This window comes from Hibiscus syriacus, unplaced genomic scaffold, assembly GCF_006381635.1.
Source record: "Hibiscus syriacus cultivar Baekdansim isolate YM2019G1 unplaced genomic scaffold, ASM638163v2 tig00015910_pilon, whole genome shotgun sequence".
Taxonomy (NCBI): Eukaryota; Viridiplantae; Streptophyta; class Magnoliopsida; order Malvales; family Malvaceae; genus Hibiscus; species Hibiscus syriacus.
This window is the reverse complement of record NW_024062374.1, coordinates 480,026-503,393: the sequence shown is the minus strand read 5'-3', so window position 1 is coordinate 503,393 and position 23,368 is coordinate 480,026. Positions and strand designations below refer to the sequence as shown.

The window sequence follows — 23,368 nt, the reverse complement described above, 5'->3', positions numbered from 1 at the left end:
ACGCAACTTTTCTTACCCTTTACCAAAATTACTTTTTTTAAACGATCGTTGTACCCACACATTTATTTAATAGTAATAATCTAAATAAAATAAACTTTATCAAATCAAATCAAATAATAAAAATTTCACATTAAATATTTAACGTTAGTTTTAAAATTTTAAATTGAAGAAAAAATAAGAATAAAACTGAAAACACAGCTTGGGGCATTCATGCTCATTACGGGTTTGTTCTGATTTTGACTGGTTTTATTATTTATAACAGTGTGTGGATTGCTTTCTTGGATTATAAAAATTCGATTTATCCAAAAAAAACTAAAAATGCAATCTATACATCTATATAATTTTTTTGTGAATAATTTAGGATAAATACAAGGCAGTATATGTTCTAAGATAACTCTCAACCATTTAATATTGAACGCTCACACAGTCAAACCCATGACATTCCTGATATTCAAACCTAGAATATCAAAGAATAACATCAATTCATTATTAGTGAGGTTGCTCCGTTCGTGCTATACATCCATTGTTACTAATCTCCTTCCCTTCTACTTTTTCCATTGTTAGTTTCATTTTGGTTAGATTATCCCTAACATCATTAAATTATTGTTTGATTCTATTTTAAAACTAGACTAAAAATTTTATCAATTAGGTCGACTTTTATTTTGGTTTCAATCAAATCAAATGTCATAAATTGTTAATAGAATTATCGGCATAGCAGTTAAGTACTTAATTTATATAATAATATGTTTTTTTTAAAATGTACTTTATATTATAATTATTTACAAAGTACATCACCTCAAGGACCTCGTTAAAAAATCTCCCTAAATCTAAATGGAATAAAAAGAGTGTGTCTTGAGATAGGATCTAGGAACATTGTACACCTTTTGTTAATTACTCATACAAGACAATCACAGCCCCTACACCATACCATAGACCTACTCAGTCAATTACCCTTCCAAACCTTCCTGCCACTAGCCTATGGAAATGAAAGCAAATACCAGTTACTGAACTAACAAAACAATACCCTTAATAGACACCCAATACCGAACACTCATACAAGACAATCACAGCCCCTACACCATACCATAGACCTACTCAGTCAATTACCCTTCCAAACCTTCCTGCCACTAGCCTATGGAAATGAAAGCAAATACCAGTTACTGAACTAACAAAACAATACCCTTAATAGACACCCAATACCGAACAACACTATAAAATAATCTGTAATACAAATACAACAAAGACTCAAAAATCAACTCAATCTCTACTAACAGCAACCAAGAGTAATGGACTCGGGACTTCGAACGAAATCTTGAACAACAGGGATTAGCAACGGCCATTGATAATTCGCCCATACTCCAATCTGCAGCAAAACAATATTGAAAATAAACTTGAGTTGTTTCTACACATCCATATTTGTTTTTCGATGTCCACATGAAAAAGACCCTTGTTATAACCTTGCTTTCAGATATATACTTGAATTTAAATTTTTATGAGGGTCGTTTAATTTTATTAGATGGTCAAACTTATTAAATTATTTATAATTAAAATTAAGACCAAATTAATAGGATCACATATGTTATTACAACCAATTGAAAGTTGGGTGATCTAATTGATGAGAGTTTTAGCTTAATAGTCAAAATAGAATCAAGTAAATGGTTTAGTGACCTTGGGCGTAGTTTATCCTTGTTATTTTTATTTTCTTGCCTCTTTTCTTTCGAAAGGTAATTTTTCCTTCTTAAACAACCAAGAATTGGAGTCGACTCTCGTAATCAAACCCATATCAGTACTCTCTGTTTTTCTCTCTTCAAGATTCAACCGCCATGAAAGACGACCAGCAACGCCCTCTTCACCTCCATACGCACCAACGAAGCAGATTTCCCATCACCAAGCTCTTCACTCACACCACCGCCTACGTTGTCCTCGTCTTATTCAGCTACGCCATGGGTTATCTCTCTCACTCCTCTCCTACCCAGCAACAGCAGCAGCAACTTCCCCAACTAACTCCTCCTCCTCCTCCTCTTCCGGTTTCCCTACTCGACAGCTTCCGAGTCACCGCTCAGTGCTCCAACTCACCCGTCCCTCCGCACCTCGTCTTCCCAACCATACTCGATCGAGTATTCAATAACACCTCCCCCTACTCGAATTTTCCGCCAGCCTACCTTCGAGCTTTCCTCAGGGGAAAAAGAATCAAAGGCTGGGGATCCAACGGCGCCGTTTTCGAACACTTGATCGAACGAGTCAAACCCCGAATTATCATCGAAGTGGGCACTTTCTTGGGCGCATCAGCTCTCCACATGGTCAACGTGACTCTCAAACTCGGCCTCAAAACTCAGATACTCTGTCTCGACGACTTCCGTGGATGGCCGGGTTTCAGATACCGTTTTAAGGACATCAACATGATAAACGGCGACGTTTTGTTGCTTCAGCAGTTCCTCCAAAATGTGGTCTATTTCAATGCGACCGAGTCGGTTTTACCCGTTCCGTTCTCAACGGGTTCGGGTCTGGAGAAGCTATGCGAGTGGGGAATAAAAGCGGATTTGATAGAGATCGATGCGGGGCATGATTTCATATCCGCTTGGGGAGATATTAACCGGGCGTATCGGCTGTTGAGACCCGGTGGAGTAATTTTTGGGCATGATTATTTTACTGCGGCGGATAACCGCGGAGTAAGAAGGGCAGTAAATTTGTTTGCAAAAATGAATAATCTCAGGATCAAGACAGACGGTCAACATTGGGTGATTGACACTAATTCAAAAAATGCACTCCAAAAGCATTAGCAAAGATAGTCGTTTTACTTGAAAATTTATCTTGTATTTGTAAAGTATATGTGCGTTAAAAATAAAAAAGATTTTAAATTTGTAGTTCGATTGTGTAATAATAATTACATTGCGGAAAAAATTAATGATAATCAAACAAATATTTTCCAAAGAGAAAAGAAATGCATTCCAACCTTATGATTTATTTCAAGTAGTTTGCTGGAAGCCTCGTAGTTAGTTAATACATTATCTGTGGCTTACACCAAGTTGCCAAACTTCGGTAGGCGATCGAAGGGCAAATTGGGGTCCCCTCTTCCTATTCGTTTTAAACCAAAATTGATTCAAACTTTATACAATAATAGTCGTCACCATCTAACAAGATGTCCGCTTCGTCTCATCTATCGGCTTGAACCAACTGTGGATTCCGGCCCCAAAACTACCAAACACAAAAGCAAGTGCAAACTACATCTCTCTCACTTGTTTTTACTACAAATTCTTTAATTATTATTAACTACATCTAACCACTATTATGCATTCACCTCGTACGAAAATGATATTATACGTTGAGGCCCATCGAAACTTGTAAATTTTGTAAACTACATAAATTATTTGAAAATATTTAATTGACAACGAATACTCCAATGATTTAAACTTGCTCGTGTTTAGGTTCCGACATTTGGACTAGACTTTTAAAGGAGCTGACACTTCAAAATTCTCTCTTGTACTTAACTGTTCAATTAAGAAAATGGAAGAAAATCTAGAGGAATAACGATAAAGAATGAGGCAGATAGGAACTCAGATTTTAGGCTATTCGGAGACTGATTTAGAACTGTAAGTGATTATTTCTCAATTATACTTAGCCAGGCCCGGAAACACACAAGGGGAAAGCAAAGCCCATGTGACCACTCCAGTGGACTCGTATCCCATAATAAAAACCATTTTTTCCATTAAATAACTCTTATTTCTTTCCCCAAAAAAATTGTGTCCGTGTGACTTAATGTAATTTATGGGATACATCCACTATATATATATATATTTAATTACTCACATAAAATAAATAATTAAATATCTTAATTTTTATTAGATTAGATCTTTAATGAATTAGTGGGTTACTTATTTATTGGGTTACATGATATCTAAAATTTATAAACCCAAATTTTCACAGATTTTTAAATAATTCAAAATTAGAATTTATCGGATTTGATTTTTTTTTCGGATATATAAAATTTTTGGATCGAATCACGAGATCAACGAATCGGATTAAATCTTTTACACACCCGAAATGATTAGATGTCGTAAATTCCATACCAAATCAAGTAAATTATCAATCGATATCTTTCCCGGGATGTTACAAATTTTAAGCATGGTGAAGCTGGTTAAGAATTTCAGGTTTTCTAGTGTTTTACTGTCGTGTCCAATTCTTGCAGCTACCCTTTTCTACTGGTCACTGACCAATGACCACATAACCTCTCTTTCTTCTCTTTAATCCTTGGTAAATAACTAAATACAACTATACGCTTTGCACTCTTCTTTTTCCTTTGTTAATCGTTACGGACACAGTGCTTACATAAATGTATATTTCTGACCCTCCTTTTTTATTCTATATTTTCCCACCTATTAAAGAATATTATTATTTATTTTTAAATTATAATAGACATTACTTTATAATTTCCCTTAAATTATTAAAAAAATCCTTCGACGTTGAAGCAAAATTACAAAATTATCATAGATAAAAACGAATCATAGCAGAAAAGATTGAAAATGGATATAATGCATAGCCTTAATTAAACCTTTTTGCTGATCTAGCCTCCTTATAAGAGCGGATTTTAGGCCTTGGTCGCTTCTCAATCCACCAGGAACCCCAACCACGATATCCTGAAGCATTAGATCGAGAACACACGACATGCTTGCATGATGGAGCTGGCATTCGAGGTCTCAAAGGGCACCCATTACCCTAGCAGCTGGATAGTTCACATTCTCTGATTGAACCCTGATAATTGCGTCATTTCCCATGATCTTGACATCGAGTTCAAGCCCAGCGGATCCACCTGTTCCCGTTCCGGATGATGAATCGCTTGGCCTGGTTGCTTGTTTATCGGAACTGGTAGTGGTGCTTTGGTTATCCATAGTGATATCCACCATTTCTACCTTCACTTTCTTACACTCTTTCTGAAGCTGCGACTCTAGTTCCTCGATCTTTGCCTTTAACTCGTTGATATACGAGACAGCATCGGATTAGAGCGACGCTTTGCTTTGTCCATGCGCGACACGTTCGGGACTAAGGCTCGGAGAGCGTAGAACCTGAGGTTCAGCTTCTCACAACGTTGCCTCTCGGCTTCCACGTGGTTCAACGGTGTCACTCTTCGAGACCGGGTTTTCTTTCTGGTTTCTTTGGGGCAGTCTTCTCTACGCTATTCATGGCAGGTGATGGAAAATCAGAATCTGAACGCTCTGAGTCAGCTTAAGAAGGTTGCCAGAGTTTTGATGAATCTTTCTTGGTCTGATTATTGTTTTCTTGCTTTGTTTAAATATCTGGGCTTGCATCATCTTCTTCTTGAACACCGGCTATTATGCCGTTATCTGCAAAAGAGATGTTTCTATCAAGGAACTGGATCGGACCCGGGGTTAGATTCGGATTTGGTTGAGATCGGATCCGAACAGGGATTTCACTTGCTGGACTAAACCCCAGTTTTCCCTGATCATTTCCGAGGATCCTAACTCAAGAACACCTCAAGAAGTTGGTATGTCGGCGGATGCACTAAGTCCCATAGGAACAAGTACATCTCATTATTTTAAAAAATATTAAATTTAGTTTAATGTGTTAGTAAAAAAATTATAATTTTTACATACTCCTTATTTTTAAAAAAAAATTAAAATTTTAGATTCTATTTTTAAATTTCTGGATCCACACTGGTCTCTATGCCATGCATTTCTTCTTCTCGACCTCTTTCACAATTGTAAAACTGCAACTCATGAGCCCCCGTTAACCAAACCAAAGACCCAGTACTAAGACCCTTGCTTGAAATCCCATTGCCGGCAGAGAAAGACTGAGTCATCGACATCATATAAAATCATTCAACACTGGTTATATTGGCTCATGTCATGATTAATCCCAATGAGCTCTTGGATTCCCTTCATCACCTTTCTACGACCATTGTGAACAATATCGGAACTCAGCTTGGGAAACGTGTCTTTGGTGCATTGAAGATAACCATCTCCCCAAGCCAAGAACAAACGACCCAGATCATCATTCAGCGTCTGCCAAAATACAGCATACCCCCACCAATCTTTCTGGCTGTGGATCATAAGTTGAAGCCTCTGCTGGAGTGTTGAAGGTGGAGTTTCCTGGGAAAAGGAAACCAGTGAAGAAGATGAAGATGGAGAGATTATTAGGTCATCCATGGTTGATCTGAATTGTTTTATTGTAATCGAATGGAAAATAGGTGGGAGGGTATTGGGTTTATAAGGGCATGCCGAAGAAGCTTAAGTTTGGGGTAGATGGGGGTGGGAATGTAAAATTCAAGTTTCAATCGGTCCTGTCAGGTTAGGTCATATCATATACAAATAGTGTCAGGTCAATTTGATGGTTCGACTCAGATTAAGTTGAGTCTGGATCAAATCAATTCAAGTCATTTTCAAGTTGATTTTACTATCAGATTTAATTCAGGTTCGGATCGTGTTAATTTCAGTTCGGATCAGTGTCAGTTCATGTTAAATCAAATCAGGTATGAATCATATAAATTCCAGGTTCGGATAGACTTCAGGTTGAATCTCGTTCAGATCATGTCACATCGTTGACAAATAAAATTCAAGTCGGATCTTACCAGGTATGAATTGACTTCAGGTCGGATAAATTTTGGGTTAATTATTTGTCATCTTTCATGAACGATGAATTGTAATTTTTAATTGTATATGATGATTTGGAGTAAATTACAAAAAATGTAAATAATTGTGAGTAAATTTGAATGAAAATATAATTTTAAGGACTAAATTAAAAAACAAGAAATTGCAAACAAAAATTTAAATAAATTAAACAACATTCATGTATGAGGGACTAAATCGAAATATAAATAAGTATGAATCAATTTCGTATACAATTATAATTTTAAGGAAAAAATTGAAGTAAATTACAAAAATATAAAAAAATGGGTCAATTTTATATACAAATATAATTTTAAGCACTAAATTGAAAAAATTAATAATTAAATAAATTATACAACACGTAGGGACCAAATTCACATAGTTGTAAAATATGAAACTAAAATTAATATAAATATGGATTGAATTGCATTCATTTTAAAAGTTGAGTAAAAAATCAAAACAATTTTAATATATATATGTATATATATTATATTATACATAGTATTTATATATAATATAAGTATACTTATAAGTATACATTATACATAAGTATATAAGTATATATATATATAAATTATTCTTATAAATATGTATAAGTTTATATCTATATATATATATATATATATATATATATATATATATATATAAGTATAAACTTATATAACTATACATTATACTTATAAGTATATAATATTAGTATACATTATACTTATACTTATGCATATGTATACTTATATATATAATTACACTCACACACACTATATATATGTATATAAAAGTATTTATATATAAGTATAAAATATAATATATAATATATAAGTATATATATATTATATTAAACATAAGTGACTAAAATAAAAGATTATAAAATTAAAATTCACATTTAATAATTGTGCACATTAAAGAAATAAGAGAAAATTAAAAGTAATTAGAATGTATACAACACTAAATTGCATTGAATTGAAAAATTCAAGAAAATATTTATAACTAGACCATGATTGAAATGAAGAAAACTAAAAACTAAATTACAAAATAGAAACCACTAATTGTTAGAAGACCGCGTCCCTAATTAACCCAAAAATCTGTTGGGCACCAACATTTGTGTATATACATATGCAAAAATCAAATTTTTCCCTTTCTAAAAAAATTAATTTTTCCTTCATCTAAATTTTGGCAAAAAAATTAAATTTGTCAAAATTTGCAATTTCCTCTTCTAAATTCCTAAAAAATCAAATTTTCCCTCAAAAAACAATCTTTTAAGTATATATAAATATATTACTTTTTATTTTAAATTAGTCCTTAAATTTTAAAATTTTTAATTTTCAATCTCAAATAAATTCATCCTTTTTATATATTTTAAAATTTTAAGTTAAATTATATTTAAACTATTAATTAATTATTACATAAAATTAAATTCAACTTATAAATATTTAAATTAATTTTACATAATCTAATAAAATCATGTTAAATAAATAAATTATTTAATGAAATTAATTTAATTATTATAATTAAGATTTGTAATATAAAGATTATAATTAATATTGAAAGTAAATTTATTAATTTAATTATCACAACTAACAATTTGTTTTAACTTTTAAAGAGTAATCATATTAATTGTCATAGTTTATTTAACTGTAAAAAAATTACATTAACTAACAATTTGTTTTAACTTTTAAAATGTAATCATATTAATTATTATAATTTATTATAAATTCAAAATCTCACAACTTCATCAATTCTAACATATAAGTCAGGTAAATATTAGTTAAGTTTAATAACAGGTCGGATAATTTACAATTTGAGTCAATTACATATCAGATTTATAACAGGGTAGGTTGATAACAAATCAGGTAATATCAGTTATTTACCACGTTAATCTCGGATTCGGGTTCATATCAGGTTGAGTTCAATTATCATATTATCCTGTTCAATTCGGGCTTAGGTTGTAAATTTCTAGGTCAAACTCAGGTTCAGATCAATACAAATTCAGACTCGAATCGATTTCGAATCATCACTACCTCGAGTCATAAACAATTTTGATTCAAATTAGATTTAATCAACTTTACATATCAGGTCAGATTTTTACATCCGTAGATGGGGGACACTCTGTCTGAATTTAGGCGGGCTAGTAGTTGCAGTCAGACGAAGAAACACAACGTTGCTATATTCTACTCTAATGTTTTGGATGGAACCAACACTGACAACGAATTTAATTACATCAAATCAAAAAACAACTAATCCGACATTAAACAAATTACTAACTGTGTGAAACTAAAGTTGAGTAAAAAATGTATTGGCAATGATTTTTTAAGAGCACAACAGCTCAATATCAGCTAAAAATCAGACTGTTGAATGGATGATGATGCACAAGTCAAGAGATTCTTATGATAAAATGACACTAGATCATATCATATTAAATGATATGTAGGAATATATTATGCTTTCGATGAACTCATTTATCTTGAAAACTTATGTAAACTCAACAATCGTTAAATCTATTAGATCATTCAAAGTTCGTGTCAATCAATATCAATTTAAAAATTAAATCATCATAAATTCAAGAGAAACGAATCATTTAAGACATAACAAACACAAGTCATTTCGAGTGTATAGATGAGTTTTAGCTTAAATAATGGAATCATCATTAGTCACATTATAAGTTGCATTAAAGTCAAGGAGCCATGTAAAAATGTTCATCAACGTTGGATTAACTTGGAGCATTTGTTGCCAGCACTCCTTCCCTGGAAAAGTAAACCATAAAAATAGATATCGTATTGTATGTTTGAGAATGGTGGAAATGTTGTCTAGAGTGGTGGCTGATGTAAGATATGGCATGTAAAATGCCATATGAGTGAACTCATGGGTAGTTTCATTGTAATGAGATTGAGGTGAAGTGAAGACAAAAGAGTTTATGGTGTTTGAGGTTGAGATATTGGTTTGGTATTAACGGTGGGGCTGCAACATGAGATTAAGTTGGGTTGTGATAGTATGTTATAGTTTGGGCCTTGTGGACGAACCCCGGGGTGATCATGAGCGTACTGTAACCTCTAGACCCAGTCTGTAAGTTAGATCCAAACCTAAATGGTCACATGTCTCATTCAGAGGTTTTTTTTACAACTTATAGAACATTAAATATAATATAGAACAAAATATTAATAATACAGATATATCCAAAACGATAGCAAATGCATGTCACCAAATATAACCGAAAAACATATAGAGATATATGTTCATACAAAATAAGTAGTTGATCTCTCCTGATGCCAAATCTGCTAGCTTACGGTCTGCTGTTATCTGAAAAAGGGCAAAAACTACAGAATGAGCTAAAAAGCCCAGTGTGCTCCATACAGTGTATAAAAACATACTAACAAAATATTTTAATAAAATTTGTTTATGCAACATGTTTTGAAAACATGAACACTACTCCCATCCTTTCACAATCTGTTTGTGTAGGTTCCCTAGAACCATACACCCCGCACAACCAGTAAGGCCCTGAGCACACAACCGAGGAGCCTGCAGATAATCTTCCTCCAATAATATTCCCCCCAATGATAGTAATTAACATGAATGTATTCGCGTAAAACAATGAATAATTCTTTAAAAACATAAGAATGTTTCATGCTTGAAAACCATAAACAGAAATACAGAAATCAAATCAGTAATGTATGGTAATTCAGATGTTGGGTAATCAATATTAAGAGTACAATACTATAACCAGAAATCATATCAGAAATATACAGTAAATCATAAATCAGATACACAATATTCAGATATTTATATACTTTAAAACAATAATATAACACTATCAGGAAACACACCTGTAACAGTCTGAGAAATCAGATAGGGAAGCATATTACTGATTTTGTCGATTACGCTCTGCTGCAGCGCTAGATCCTACGAATTGAAAAAAAATCCATATTAGAATCCTAATATAAATAATCTTAATCTTTATTTAAATAATATACGGAAACCTACGGGTAAGTCTAGTAGTACGTGGCTCGGGCTGATCTGACGAACGAACAATTCCGGACCTAATTGATCCTCTCTCAGTTGAAACACTAGTACCTTCATAAAATATTTTATTGAATCAATTCCTTAACCAAAACTTAATTAAATAATCAAAATATTAAAATACTAAGCCTTTTGGGTTCACATGCTCGATTCAGGAATTTCGGGTCAGAATTTGGTAAAACAGACTTTGGAATCAGATTCAGGACGTTGAAATACATAAAATATGACATTCTGAAAATTTGAATTCTTGGTCAAAATCAAAGTCAACGGGTTTGACTGACAATTTGAATCGGATTCAGGACGTCGAAAACTGTCAGGATAGGTATACTCGGAAAAGATTAACGGCCGTTTAAAAGCCGGTCAAAGTTCTGGTCAAAGAGGTCAACAAACTGTCAACCATTTTACATAAATAGCACCCTTTTTAAATTAATTACTAAAATGTCACATATTTCGAATTAATTACTAAAATAGCACCCGGTCAACGGTCACAGTCAACGGTCGGGTCGGGTCGGTCAACGGGTCGGGTTGGAACCGGTCAAAACCTTTAAAAATCGGTTATTTTTGCCTTCCCCACGCGCAGTGGCGGCGCGTGGGGCGTCTATAAGCGTCGGAAAAATTACAGAAAAATTTCTATAAATTATTTTGAGCGATTTCGAGATACTTACAAAGCTTGGTTCAAACTTTTGAACGGCGGAGAGCTCGATTTCAACAAATTGGAAACTTTGACCGCTTCACCTCCCCACGCGCCGCTGTCGACGGAGACCAAGGATGACACTGGCGGACTCGGAACGACACAATGAACACGATGGTGCGGGAGGTGTCATAAACGGAGCAACGATCGGCGATGAATTTAAGATTTTCTCGGCGATTGAGCTAAAAAAACGTCGAGACTTTGACTTGAAATTCACGACGTTTGGCAGCGTTTCACTTCAATTAATTTAAGGTGTTTGTTCCTCGCTCGATGACGAACACGATGGTGGTTTCAAAACGACGATCGGAGGTTGGATGGCGTCGAATCGGGTTTGGAAGTTGTGTGATTTTTTTTGAGCAATTGGTTTCTGCAGAAACCAATTGCACGTCTAAATAACCTGAGCCTGCCGACACTTCAGGGGTAAATTTAGAGCTTGATCCTTGAATTTTCTTTAACTCTAAAACAGGCTACAAGTTTTAAAAACTTTCAATTTAATCCCCAAAATTTACCAATTTACAAAATTAAAACCTCAAATTTTATTTAAATAATATTTTCAAATTTTCGGGTTGTTAAACGTACAACCTACCAAGATATCATTAGTGGAGATTTAAATTACAGTTGTAGTTACGTTTTCTATTTTTTATTTTTTAAATAAAAGAAGCTAACTTCATTAATAAATAAGAAAAATATAAAATTACAATAAAATTTATGACAAAAATTGTAAATTAGATACATAATTGAGATATTCTTTTAAAATCATTAAGAAACCAGTCACTCAAGATCATATCGGGACCATACAAGGAAAAGATGAAAATCTCATCTAGAAAAACTGGAACAACGGGTAAATATGAATAGATCTAACTGCTACGGTAAACAAACCACAATAGGAGATTTAAACTGCTAAAAGATCACCGACAAAACGTAAATCAGAGCTAAGCATCACGAGATAATTGTCTGAGGTTGCGTATCCAAATCCAAATCGAGGTCTAAAACAGAGAAGATCGACGAGATAATAAATGAACATCATTTTGATTAGTCATAGTGATGTCAAATCCAATCATGTAAGAAAAAAAGTGTCAAAATGTAAAGAAAAATATGCTATGAAAACATAGAAATTCGTATCATAAAGACATAGTTATTTAAAAAGAAAAAGACAAATATATGAAATAAAAAAAATATTGACAACGGCTACCAGCACCAAGGCTGGTGCGGTGCCGCCGCATGCTAATGAAAAAGAAAGAAGACCAAGGCATAGAGAAAAGAAAGCAAATCACTAGGGCTAATATTTAGTTACTTTTTTTATTTAGTTGTATTTAATTTGATTGTAAATATAATAGGTATTATTATGATTACAGTAAATATCACGCTCATGAAAATTTTAAATTCTAATTGTTGTAAAGGATTATTATATTTTTTTTAAAGTAGCGGAATAATAACGAAAAATAGTGATATTTTATTGTCGCTATTGGTCGTTACTTATTAAATTACAGTTGAGATTCATTTTTATTGGTGTGATTCCACTTAACACCATTATTGTCTATAATAACGGTTTCGGACTACGTGATTATCGTTATATAACAACCGTTATTCCACTGTCTATCTGTAGAATCCAGTTAGCCTGGGGATACCTTTGGCTTTGGTAGAGGGTCGTGTCTTAACGTTGAGTGGAGAGTTGTGTTTAAATGATGTACCTAACTTAGCAGCAGTGGAGTAGTTTTCCCTGTTTAAATGAATTTACCTAACAGCGTACAGCGACTCCCCAACATTTACAAGGAAAAATGAATACAGCCACCGGTCAATGAGATGATGCTTTTCATCTACTCCTTGCGCATGCAGGTCAGACCACAAACTGTGTGCTCATCTCGTGTAACCCAGTTCAACAAACTGGCTTTAATGAATGCTACATCATCAACCACCTCAGTCCCCTCATTCACAGTTTAACTTTTTTCTTCTGATAATGCAATACGAGTAGCTTAGGAATCACATGATATTACGATAATACCACTTCAAAGGCTATGTAGGTAAATCCCACATGGTTGGATCCATCAGCAAGACATCCATTTCCTGTTTGATTGAATTTCAAGAAGGAAAAAAAAATTACCCGTTAAGTATATAAACTATCAATTTGGATCAGTTTATTATTTAAACTATCAGTTTTGGTTCGTTTTAATATCTAACTTTCAATTTTTTCAAAATAATACCAAAAGTTTAGTTTTTGTTTCATTTTAGTATTCGGTCGTTAAAAATTTTAGTTTTTATTTCATTTTAGTACCCCACATTAAGTTTTGAAAACATCGAAAGTTTAGGTACTAAAATGAATCAAAACTTATAGTTTAGGTAGTAAACGCGTTAAGTTTTTAATGACGAGGTACTAAAATGAAATGAAAACTAAATATTAGATATGATTTAAAAAGATTGAAAGTTTAGGTACTAAAACATATCAAAACCGATAGTTTAAATACTAAATACGTAATTTTCCCAAGAAAAAGCCAGAAGCTTCGACAAAAGAAGATTTCTTACGTAGATTTTGGGTTTAAGTCAATAGCCATTATGGATTCAGAGCATATCCGAAATAACACACTAGAATATTTGGATTTAAATTTTGAATCAATAATCTGCAACCAAATTTTAGTTAATTTGTGTGGATTTTCATATTTGTTTTAGAATTTTAACGGATCCATATATTTTATGTAAATTTAAATTTTAATTGATTTAAATTCTAATTTAGAATTTATGTCCGTCTTTGAATTACAAAATGAAAAATATATTTTTTTAGATTAGGCGGAGAAATTTATTTCACGGGTAGGAAAGGAAATTGAATTTGGAGGGTTAAGGTAGTGTGACATGGGATTATAAATTTCTCATCTGACTGCAACTGAAGTGAAATGTCGCGTATTTCGAACCTTCTGCCTGCGTTGCGTCAGCTCTTTGGATCACTTTCCATATTTTACAATTAATCACGACGCGGATACTCTTACACCAACCCAAACAAGCCACCTGTCAATTTCAGGCATTTTTAGTAATTTACCTATCCCAACACTTCCCACTAAAACGCCCAAAATACCCTTTCTGTTGTTTTCGAACAAGCATAGAATCAAAACTCTCGCTTTTTTTCCCTGATGAAAAATATAATAATATGACGGCAAAAGACAAAACGGCAGAAGAGAAAAAAAAAGTAAAAAGAAATTTCCCCTAATTTCGTTAATTTTTGAAAAAGAAAAAAAATTGTGATTTCAGCATTCCTTACACAAATTAAATAAGATTCTACAAATCTAACGTCTAAAAGATAATCATCACATTTTCCTTTTTTTGAATTTAATCTTCACTGTAACATTAAATACTAACATTTCTTTATAATTTCATTTTGTCAACCCTTCTCTCTCTGTCTTTGTCTAACTTTTTTTTCCTGTTTGCCTGACTCGAATTTCTATTTCATTATTTTCCTTTATCGTTTTCTCGCCGCTGTTCCGTTTCTGCTATCAGATCAGGCAGGGAACGGAGGAAGGTTACTGGAACCGTCCGATGTGTGGACATTTGACTTTGTTGTGATCGGGGGATTTAATTTAGGATGGGGCAATGTTACGGCAAAGTTAATCAATCGGGAGGAAATGAAGGGACGCCGACCACAGTGGTGGTTTCAGCTAATCGGGACGAAACCTCGGTACAATCGGCTAATGGCGCTGCTAATGTTCACTATGTGAAAAATACTCCAGCTAGGTCTTCGAGCCAGAGTTCATGGCCCAGTCCGTACCCGCACGGGGTGTCTGCAAGTCCGCTTCCTCCTGGAGTATCGCCTTCTCCGGCGAGGGCTTCCAAGGGTTCGACGCCGAGGAGATTCTTCCGGCGGCCGTTTCCACCGCCTTCTCCTGCGAAACACATAAAGGCGTCGCTGGTAAAGCGGCTTGGCGGTAAGCCAAAAGAAGGGCCGATCCCTGAGGATCGCGGAACTGAGCAGGAGCAAGCGTTGGATAAGAACTTCGGTTATGGAAAGAAATTTGGAGCTAAGTATGAGCTTGGAAAAGAAGTCGGGAGGGGACATTTTGGCCACACTTGCTCTGCTAGAGTTAAAAAGGGTGATCTCAAGGACCAACCTGTTGCTGTTAAGATCATCTCAAAAGCTAAGGTACACTGCTCTCTCTTCTCCTAATTTCTTCGTTTTTCACTATTTGTACTCAATAATTTTAGCTAAGTTTATATATCCTTGAGATATTAGATTGTTTTCTTGATGCATTTGATTGTATTGTTCTTAAATTGGTTTTCATTAAAATATTCTTAAGAGAAGGTCCTTTGGTCACGAATGTATTGATATCTATTTGAACATTAGATATATGTTTGTCTTCTTGATTCAAGTAAACTTAGCCGGAGTTGTTCTTAGTTGAAGAATTTAAGTTATATAAGCTGTACTGATTATGGAATGATCATCATCATTGATATTTTGGAAATTACATGAGCTGTATAGGATATACGTGGGTTTAAACGATACCTCTTGCTTTGATTAGCCGTATCATTTTTGTCGGTTAGGACTTAGGAGGAAGAGCGATCGCAGTTATAATTCTGGAAAACCGAAAGAAGAAAAAGACGGATTTGTCTTTATTTGATGATCCTTTAGTGTAGCAATAATATGGGGCTACTTGAGATCCTTTGCATCTAAAATCTAAAATGGAAATGGAAATGGAAATTGTAGCCACATCAAGCCCAATAGAATTAGGTTGGAATGCAAACTTTGTTTCTTCAATGATATATTTTTGGTGTAATATCCATGTCATATCCCCTAAATGAGCAGGTATTTTTCTGCCTACATAATGGCATTGCAGGTGATTGAGTCTGCTGTTGACAACCCTGTTTTACCTTATTTTGTATCAAAGTAACTCTTCTAAATTTCTGACTTTGGATCATTCCAGTTTTCTTCCTTCTCATAATTTAAGCAGAGAATTGTTTTCTTGCGTACATTATACTTACTGTTAACTTTCCTATATAATTTTTTTATCTTTCTCTTTTGATTTCCTTTTCACAGCTAACTTCTAGAACAATGGTCAAATATGTTTGAATGACCACAGGGTTTGGCCTGGGTGCCCTGGTCACTTCTCCCATCCCTTTACTGGGGTTGGGTCTTTAATAGAACTAGGGGTCAAATTCCAGGTCCTGTATCCCTATGGACTATGCCCTTTTTCCTCGAAGGAAAAAATTATCAAGTATGAACTGTTGATTGCATGGCTGTGTTTTAACCAGGTTTATTTGACAGATGACAACAGCGATATCAATTGAAGACGTTCGAAGGGAGGTCAAAATATTAAAAGCACTATCAGGACATAAGCATCTGATCCAATTTTATGATGCATGTGAGGATGCCAATAATGTTTACATAGTCATGGAGTATGTCTTCTCTCGATTTCGTTAAAACGGTTGATCTTGAATTATTTTTTTTCTAGTTGCATATTACTATTCTTTTTATACTCAAGTTAGTTCCATTCCCTTTTTTAATAGGTTTACTTTCATAACATTTTGAACTGTCCTGCATGCTGAATTTAGAAAATAATAGCAGTCCAAATTTGTTCTGTAGAAATTCATGGGATATTCCAACTGCAGCATCATAAAAATTTGTATTGCATTTTTAAAATTTTGTTCTGACAGTTGTTGAATTCTGTATCTTATCAGATTGTGTGAAGGTGGAGAGCTATTGGACAGAATTTTGGCGAGGTACGTCGTTGTTTTTTTAAATTTGTGTTATTTAGACTGAGTTTTTAAACATAGTGTTTCAATATTGTTATCTTCATAGAAAATAGAAGGTTAGATAAATGTCATTGTTTGTGACTATTAAACAGGCTCTATCCCAATTTTTTTCACTACTCCCTCCCCTGGCAAAATATTTGACATCATTATAAAGAAGATTAAAGACCCCTAATGTGACTAGTTAGTTATATAGGGCACTGAGATGAAAATTTCTCTATTACAGGGGAGGAAGGTACACTGAGGAAGATGCAAAAGCTATAGTTGTACAAATTTTAAGTGTGGTTTCATTTTGTCATCTTCAGGGAGTTGTTCACCGGGACTTAAAGCCAGAGGTTTTTACCTTTTCATTTAATTTTTATGGATTGTGAAGCTGGAATGTATATATTCTACCTTTTTATCACATCTCTGATTCTATTCTTTTCTTGCTTGAGCTACAGAACTTCCTTTTCACTTCTGCTGGTGAAGATGCTGACATGAAACTAATAGATTTCGGTCTTTCTGACTTTATTAGGCCAGGTGATGTCTGATCATGCCTTAAACTTTAGCTTGGTTCACAAATGAACTTACCTCGTTACTCCTGTAATGCTATCAAATGAAAGACTATAATCACTAATGATAATCAACTGCTTATTTTTTGGTTGGCTTCTTTCTAGATAAGGAATGTTCTTAGATTCTTATAGGAGAATTGAGTTTAAACGTGCAAATTTGCTGTAATGTACTAGCACCTCTATTTGGCTGTAAATTAGAGAAGAAATTAAACTGTTTTCATACATATAAAACCTTAAATCCCTAAGTCCTATTGTAGCAAAATGTTGTGGGGTATTACAATTGGCATTTAGGTATACTTGTACATGTTTAAATGGGTTACTAATTAAGAAATAATTTAATATGATGCGGATAAAGTTATGTTGGATGTCCAGCAATATCCTGTTTCCACTTCATTATATGATGGTCCATATCATTATACTGAATGTCTACCCACAGCTAGTAGTCTGTTTTCTTTATTTAATTATTGTGTCGTGTATGCTTGTAACAGATGAAAGGCTTAATGATATTGTTGGAAGTGCTTATTATGTTGCTCCTGAAGTTCTGCATAGATCTTATAGTCTGGAAGCTGATATGTGGAGCATCGGAGTAATCACCTACATCTTGTTATGCGGAAGCCGGCCTTTCTGGGAACGTACTGAATCTGGAATTTTTCGCTCTGTGTTAAGATCTGATCCCAATTTTGAAGATTTGCCCTGGCCATCTGTCTCACCAGAGGCCAAAGATTTTGTTAAGAGACTCCTGAACAAAGATTACAGAAAAAGAATGACTGCAGTTCAAGCTCTAAGTAAGTTTGGAATTTTTACTTAAATAGTAAACAGATGGATTTTAACCATTTGTGAAAATGGTATATTACATTTTCCTGACAAACTAGTCACTTTTGGTGGTAGGATTAGCCTATATCTGATGAATTTAATGCACTTTTTATGACATTTTACCCTATTGTGGAACTGATTAATTATATTTTTTTCCGGGTAGCCAATCACTTTTGCTGGTAGGATTGGCACAAATCAGATGAATTAATTCATTTCTATGATATTTCAGGTCATCCTTGGTTGCATGATGACAGTCGTCTGGTCCCTCTTGATATATTGGTTTATAAGTTAGTCAAGTCATACTTGCATGCAACACCATTCAAACGTGCTGCTCTAAAGGTATGTTTTTTCTCGGTTATTTTTCATGATAGAAACACTGACATCAACTTTTTGGACCTTTGCTTCCCTCCCCCCCTCCAGCTCTTTTCCTTTTTCTTAGGACATCTGTAAGGGTATTTCTAACTCTAGGTTGCCAAAAATGCTTTGCAGCAAGATGTAAAAACCCTAGCTAAGCTAAGATTATTATAGAAAATAGCTACAATGAATTAATACTGTGATTTTCTACTATCCAATTATGTAAATCTGTCAAAACATCTTGTCAACTGTAAACTTTTTGTGGATGGTATTGGCATATGCATTTAGAAGTTCTAATTTATAATTGGTGTTTTCAGGCGAACACTTTAGCTTAATTAAGATCAGTGTTACATTATACTGGAAACATTTTCTGGAGAAGTTTTTGTCTTTCCTGGGTTAAAACATACTCTTGCATTTCTTATGCTATGCAAGTCTTTCATTAATTTGCTGGAATGTTAGACTGCAAGAAAAATTGTGAGAATCTTTTCATCTGAAGCGGTTAAACATGATATCCATATTATTATGATTGCTTTTAACTCTGTAAAGCTTGTAGAAGTATATATGTATGTGTGTGTTCGTATGTGCGTGCATGCACATGTATTTTGCTTTCTGTCAGTCTGTAACTTGTGTTTCTGCAATTATTACAAATGTAGGCTCTTTCGAAAGCATTGACTGAAGATGAGCTGGTTTATCTCAGAGCACAATTCCAGCTGTTGGAACCAAATAGAAATGGGAGTGTCTCTCTTGAAAATTTTAAAATGGTTATTAGCTCCCTCTATAAAACTCATCAATTCAAGTTTTAAGACTAAAATAGCTAATGATTTCAAGCTGATTCAGTCCAGTTCTATGACATCTCATGTTGAATTAATTTGACCCTCATCTTTGATTGTACTGTTTCTCCTTTTTGTTGGTATTTTATATATAACCTATGAAATATATGACATCAGCTTATCAAATTTTCAGGCACTTGCTCGAAATGCCACTGATGCAATGGATGAATCAAGGGTACCTGACATTCTTAATATTGTAAGGCTCTTACTACATGATCTCCTTGATTGCAACTTATATTATGTTTTGTTCTCTCGGTTTAGTCTTTTTGGTTAGACATTTTATCCGAGTCATTTTGGCATGAAGAAAATGGTTTTCATTTAAAATTGCATTGTTAAATGTTTAAAATCCCGCCTTTTAGGCAGGAATCAAGCGATCATAGTGGTTAAGGGAATTGTTGTTATCCTTTGAGGTCACGGGTTTGAGCACCGCAAATGCTAGGAGTATGAGCGTTCATCGTCAAATGATTGAAAGTCTTTGAACATATATTACATTGTATTTACCCAGATTTATCAAAAAGAAGGAAAAAAATCTGCCTTTTAGTGGTCGTTCTTTTCTTGGAATCCCACAAGACAATCTCCCTGTCCCTCCTAGTTTTATTTTCACTTGCCATCTGAATTTCAGTTCCTCACCATTGCATTGCCTTTCTGCTCAGTTGGGGACACTAGCATATAGGAAGATGTACTTTGAAGAGTTTTGTGCTGCTGCAATTAGCACATATCAATTAGAAGCAGTTGAAGGTTGGGAGCAGATTGCCTCCACTGCTTTTGAACATTTCGAACAGGAGGGCAACAGAGTAATCTCAATTGAAGAATTGGCAAGGGTATGTTTCTTGTTACTTCCATGCATCTCACTACCTTGTTTTGTCTTTATTAATAATATTATTATTATACAGTTTTATCTCCTTTTGATTTGATTGCAGGAGTTGAATATTGGTCCTTCAGCTTATTCATTCCTCAAAGACTGGATAAGACCCTCAGATGGAAAGCTAAGTTTACTTGGATATACAAAATTTTTACATGGTGTGACGCTTCGTAGCTCAAATACAAGGCATCATTAATTTATTGCCTTTGATATATATAGTTGTCAAAAAATCATGGTATTTAGAATGACGTGTGATAAATTTTTTTCAAAAATTATTTTTGCGTTAGTGGAAAAAATGTGCATAAGTGAATATTGGTAGTGAGATTGTTGAGGAAAATTTACGGCGAGAATATGGCTTTTGCTTGTTCCTTGTTTACTTATCGTGCATATATGTATGTATATTTGAGCGAAATTCACGTTGATGCCAAAGCTCGTTCTATTATTCGATTTTTCTCTAATTTCTTGACCCAAAACTAGATCTAATCCTAAGTGGGGTGGCTGTTTGGTCTCCGGCTGCTGACGGCCCCCTTTCCACCTTTGTCACTCTTGGCAAAATAACACCTCTCCTGTGGGTTTTGCAACCTATCTCTGCTGCCACTTTTTGGATTGATGGGGTTCCATGTGAATGAGGGGTCGACGGAGACTGTGTGCGCCTCCCCATCCTGCCATCGCTGTGAACTTGATATTCTCTCCTTATTGTTGTGGGCTTTGGGGGTTGGTTTTTATGGTGTGTATATCTTTCCCTTGTCCGAAGGCCTTTGTGGATTTATGATGGTTATGAGATGTATGAGATGGCCGTTGCTCTTCAGGGGTCCCTGGATCTAGGCTTGTGCTAGGGCGGCTGCGTTGATTCGGTGGTGGTCGGCTCTCCATTTTATTTTACTGTTTTTTGATTTGTTGTAGGGATGTTTGACATGAGGCCAGCCTTCCTTGTGGACAGATTCCTCCGCGGACTCGGCTATTTTGGATGATCTTTGACACTTTGGCTTGTGGATAAAGCCACCATCTGTTCATTTCCACACCCGAGGATGGGATGCCTTGGAGTAAACGTTATCTCAATCTAACAAACCTTGTTGAAGGATTTTCCTTCCCTTTTGCTTCACCGGTCCAATATTCTGTATGTTCTATGTAGATGATTGGATTCTTGATTCTCCAAGTGATATGAATCTTAAAAAAAATAATCAAAGCCAATCTTTCTACTAATACTTTACTTAATTGTACATTATGTTAGCTTCCAAAACTTTTGCTTTATATTAGATTGACAATTGCTTGGACCTTTCAACCGAGAGATTGGCATTACCGTGGGTGTGGGTCAAGTTATTTGCACAATAATCGGTAGGGGTGAGAGTGAAAATCGAACCAAATTTGGATCAAGTTAAAAGATTATGTCATCCAAATTTTGCACAATAGCTAGAAGAGGCAACTACCTTTTCAATCCGATCCGAACGCCTAACTGCCATTTTATAAGTTGCTGAAATTGGTCTTTTCATAACGTGAAATCAATGGGCCTTCAACCCAAATTTCTTGTCATATGAAACGATTTAAAGGCCCTTATTTGTCCCCTTCCAATTTCCATATCCCAGTAGACAGTAACAAGTTACGAATGTGTTACTATCTAGGGTATTGTGACGGATTTAGATCCGAATGTGTTAAACCAAATTATATTTTTGGTAACACAGACTATACACAGCAAGAAGTTACTGTTCTATAAATCCTGCATGCATGTAGTATTTAAATGGGGTAAACTATATAAATAGTCATTAAACTGTATTAGAATGATATATAGTTTTACAAGTTATAAAATGATCATTATATTTTATCAAATTATTACAAAATTTTCATTAAATTTATCAAACTATTACAAAATGTTTCTTAAAATCTTCACTATTTTATAATGTGTAGTGATCATTTTGTAATAATTTGGTGAGTTTAATGGTTGTTTTATAACTTTTAAAAATTTGGTGACCAAAAAGATTATTATAATTTAGTGACTGTATTTTATCCATTTAAATATGATTGATTGATCATTGCACCTGATTGAGGTAGGATTTCGATGTTATGTCAACAAATTGGACGGTCCCATTTATGCTGTTATATTAACATCACCATTAATTAATGCTATGAATTTATCAATACTATAAATACGAGCGACGGCTAAAACTCTATGGAAGGGAAAGAAACAAAAGAAGAAATGTTTCGAAGGCTTATTTTCATATGAATGCTATAACACCCATAGATCGATACGAGTGACCCAATTCGATCTGAGGTGTTATATTAGGGCCACCAGAGCGACCCACCCTAAAAATCCCAGAAAATTTAATTTTCTTTGTTAAAACATATAAAATCATAAAACAATTTATAAACACAAAAGTAAAATTTGTTCTTCGTGTGTCTGTGATTCCTACATATAAAACATAATTTCAGTTGTCTGGTTCTTTCTTGACGTTCGACCAAATCCTCATCACAAAAAATCCAGATTGACTGCGGACGATAGCTTTTTCGTCGTCGTAGTGCATAATATGGTCATATATTGTAGGTTCATCATCATCTTCATATAAATCTCATTCATTTCCAATGGGAGGGAACTCACATTCATAAACCTTGAATATAGTTTCAAGTAAGTAAACCCGATCAACGAATCTCATGTAGGGTATCTGAACAGAAGAAGCAACAACAATGGTGTGCGCACACGGATATTTGAAAGTTTGGAAGAATCTGCACTCGCATGTTTTTTGTTTTTTTTTCTCATAAATTAACCATGTATGCGTTGTGTTGTATGCCTTCCAATGGCCTCGCAAATACTGATACACAGAATGATGACATTTCACAAGAGAAGCATATGACACTCATCGTGTTGGAATGGTGCTGGAATGTTTTCAATTTTTTGAGGAGGTGGCCACTTGCCTTCC

The 23,368-nt window shown here is 34.3% G+C and overlaps 2 protein-coding genes and 1 pseudogene across 2 annotated transcripts; 2 read left to right on the top strand and 1 right to left on the bottom strand.

Annotated features, from left to right (window-relative positions):
- Positions 1 to 1,758: 1,758 nt before the first annotated feature.
- Positions 1,759 to 2,786, top strand: LOC120208118. Its single transcript, XM_039207474.1, has one exon. It carries the CDS (start codon positions 1,824 to 1,826, stop codon positions 2,778 to 2,780), a length of 957 nt encoding a protein of 318 aa, XP_039063405.1. The 5' UTR covers positions 1,759 to 1,823; the 3' UTR covers positions 2,781 to 2,786.
- Positions 2,787 to 4,499: 1,713 nt separating this feature from the next.
- LOC120208075 lies at positions 4,500 to 6,161 on the bottom strand (annotated as a pseudogene).
- Positions 6,162 to 14,690: 8,529 nt separating this feature from the next.
- Positions 14,691 to 20,857, top strand: LOC120208117 (CDPK-related kinase 3-like). The gene is made up of 11 exons (XM_039207473.1): positions 14,691 to 15,445; positions 16,565 to 16,695; positions 16,978 to 17,019; positions 17,276 to 17,384; positions 17,490 to 17,568; positions 18,089 to 18,385; positions 18,643 to 18,752; positions 19,421 to 19,528; positions 19,731 to 19,793; positions 20,251 to 20,418; positions 20,518 to 20,857. The coding sequence occupies exons 1-11, from the start codon at positions 14,891 to 14,893 to the stop codon at positions 20,653 to 20,655; spliced, it is 1,800 nt and encodes a 599-aa protein (XP_039063404.1). The 5' UTR covers positions 14,691 to 14,890; the 3' UTR covers positions 20,656 to 20,857.
- The last annotated feature ends 2,511 nt before the right edge of the window (positions 20,858 to 23,368 follow it).

Bases quoted from the DNA above. Each gene is read 5' to 3' on its own strand.
- LOC120208118 (XM_039207474.1), top strand. From the start codon at position 1,824: ATGAAAGACGACCAGCAACGCCCTCTTCACCTCCATACGCACCAACGA.
- LOC120208117 (XM_039207473.1), top strand. From the start codon at position 14,891: ATGGGGCAATGTTACGGCAAAGTTAATCAATCGGGAGGAAATGAAGGG. The intron at 15,446-16,564 runs GTACACTGCTCT...TTTATTTGACAG, and splicing joins AGATCATCTCAAAAGCTAAG to ATGACAACAGCGATATCAAT. The intron at 19,794-20,250 runs GTAAGGCTCTTA...CTTTCTGCTCAG, and splicing joins TACCTGACATTCTTAATATT to TTGGGGACACTAGCATATAG.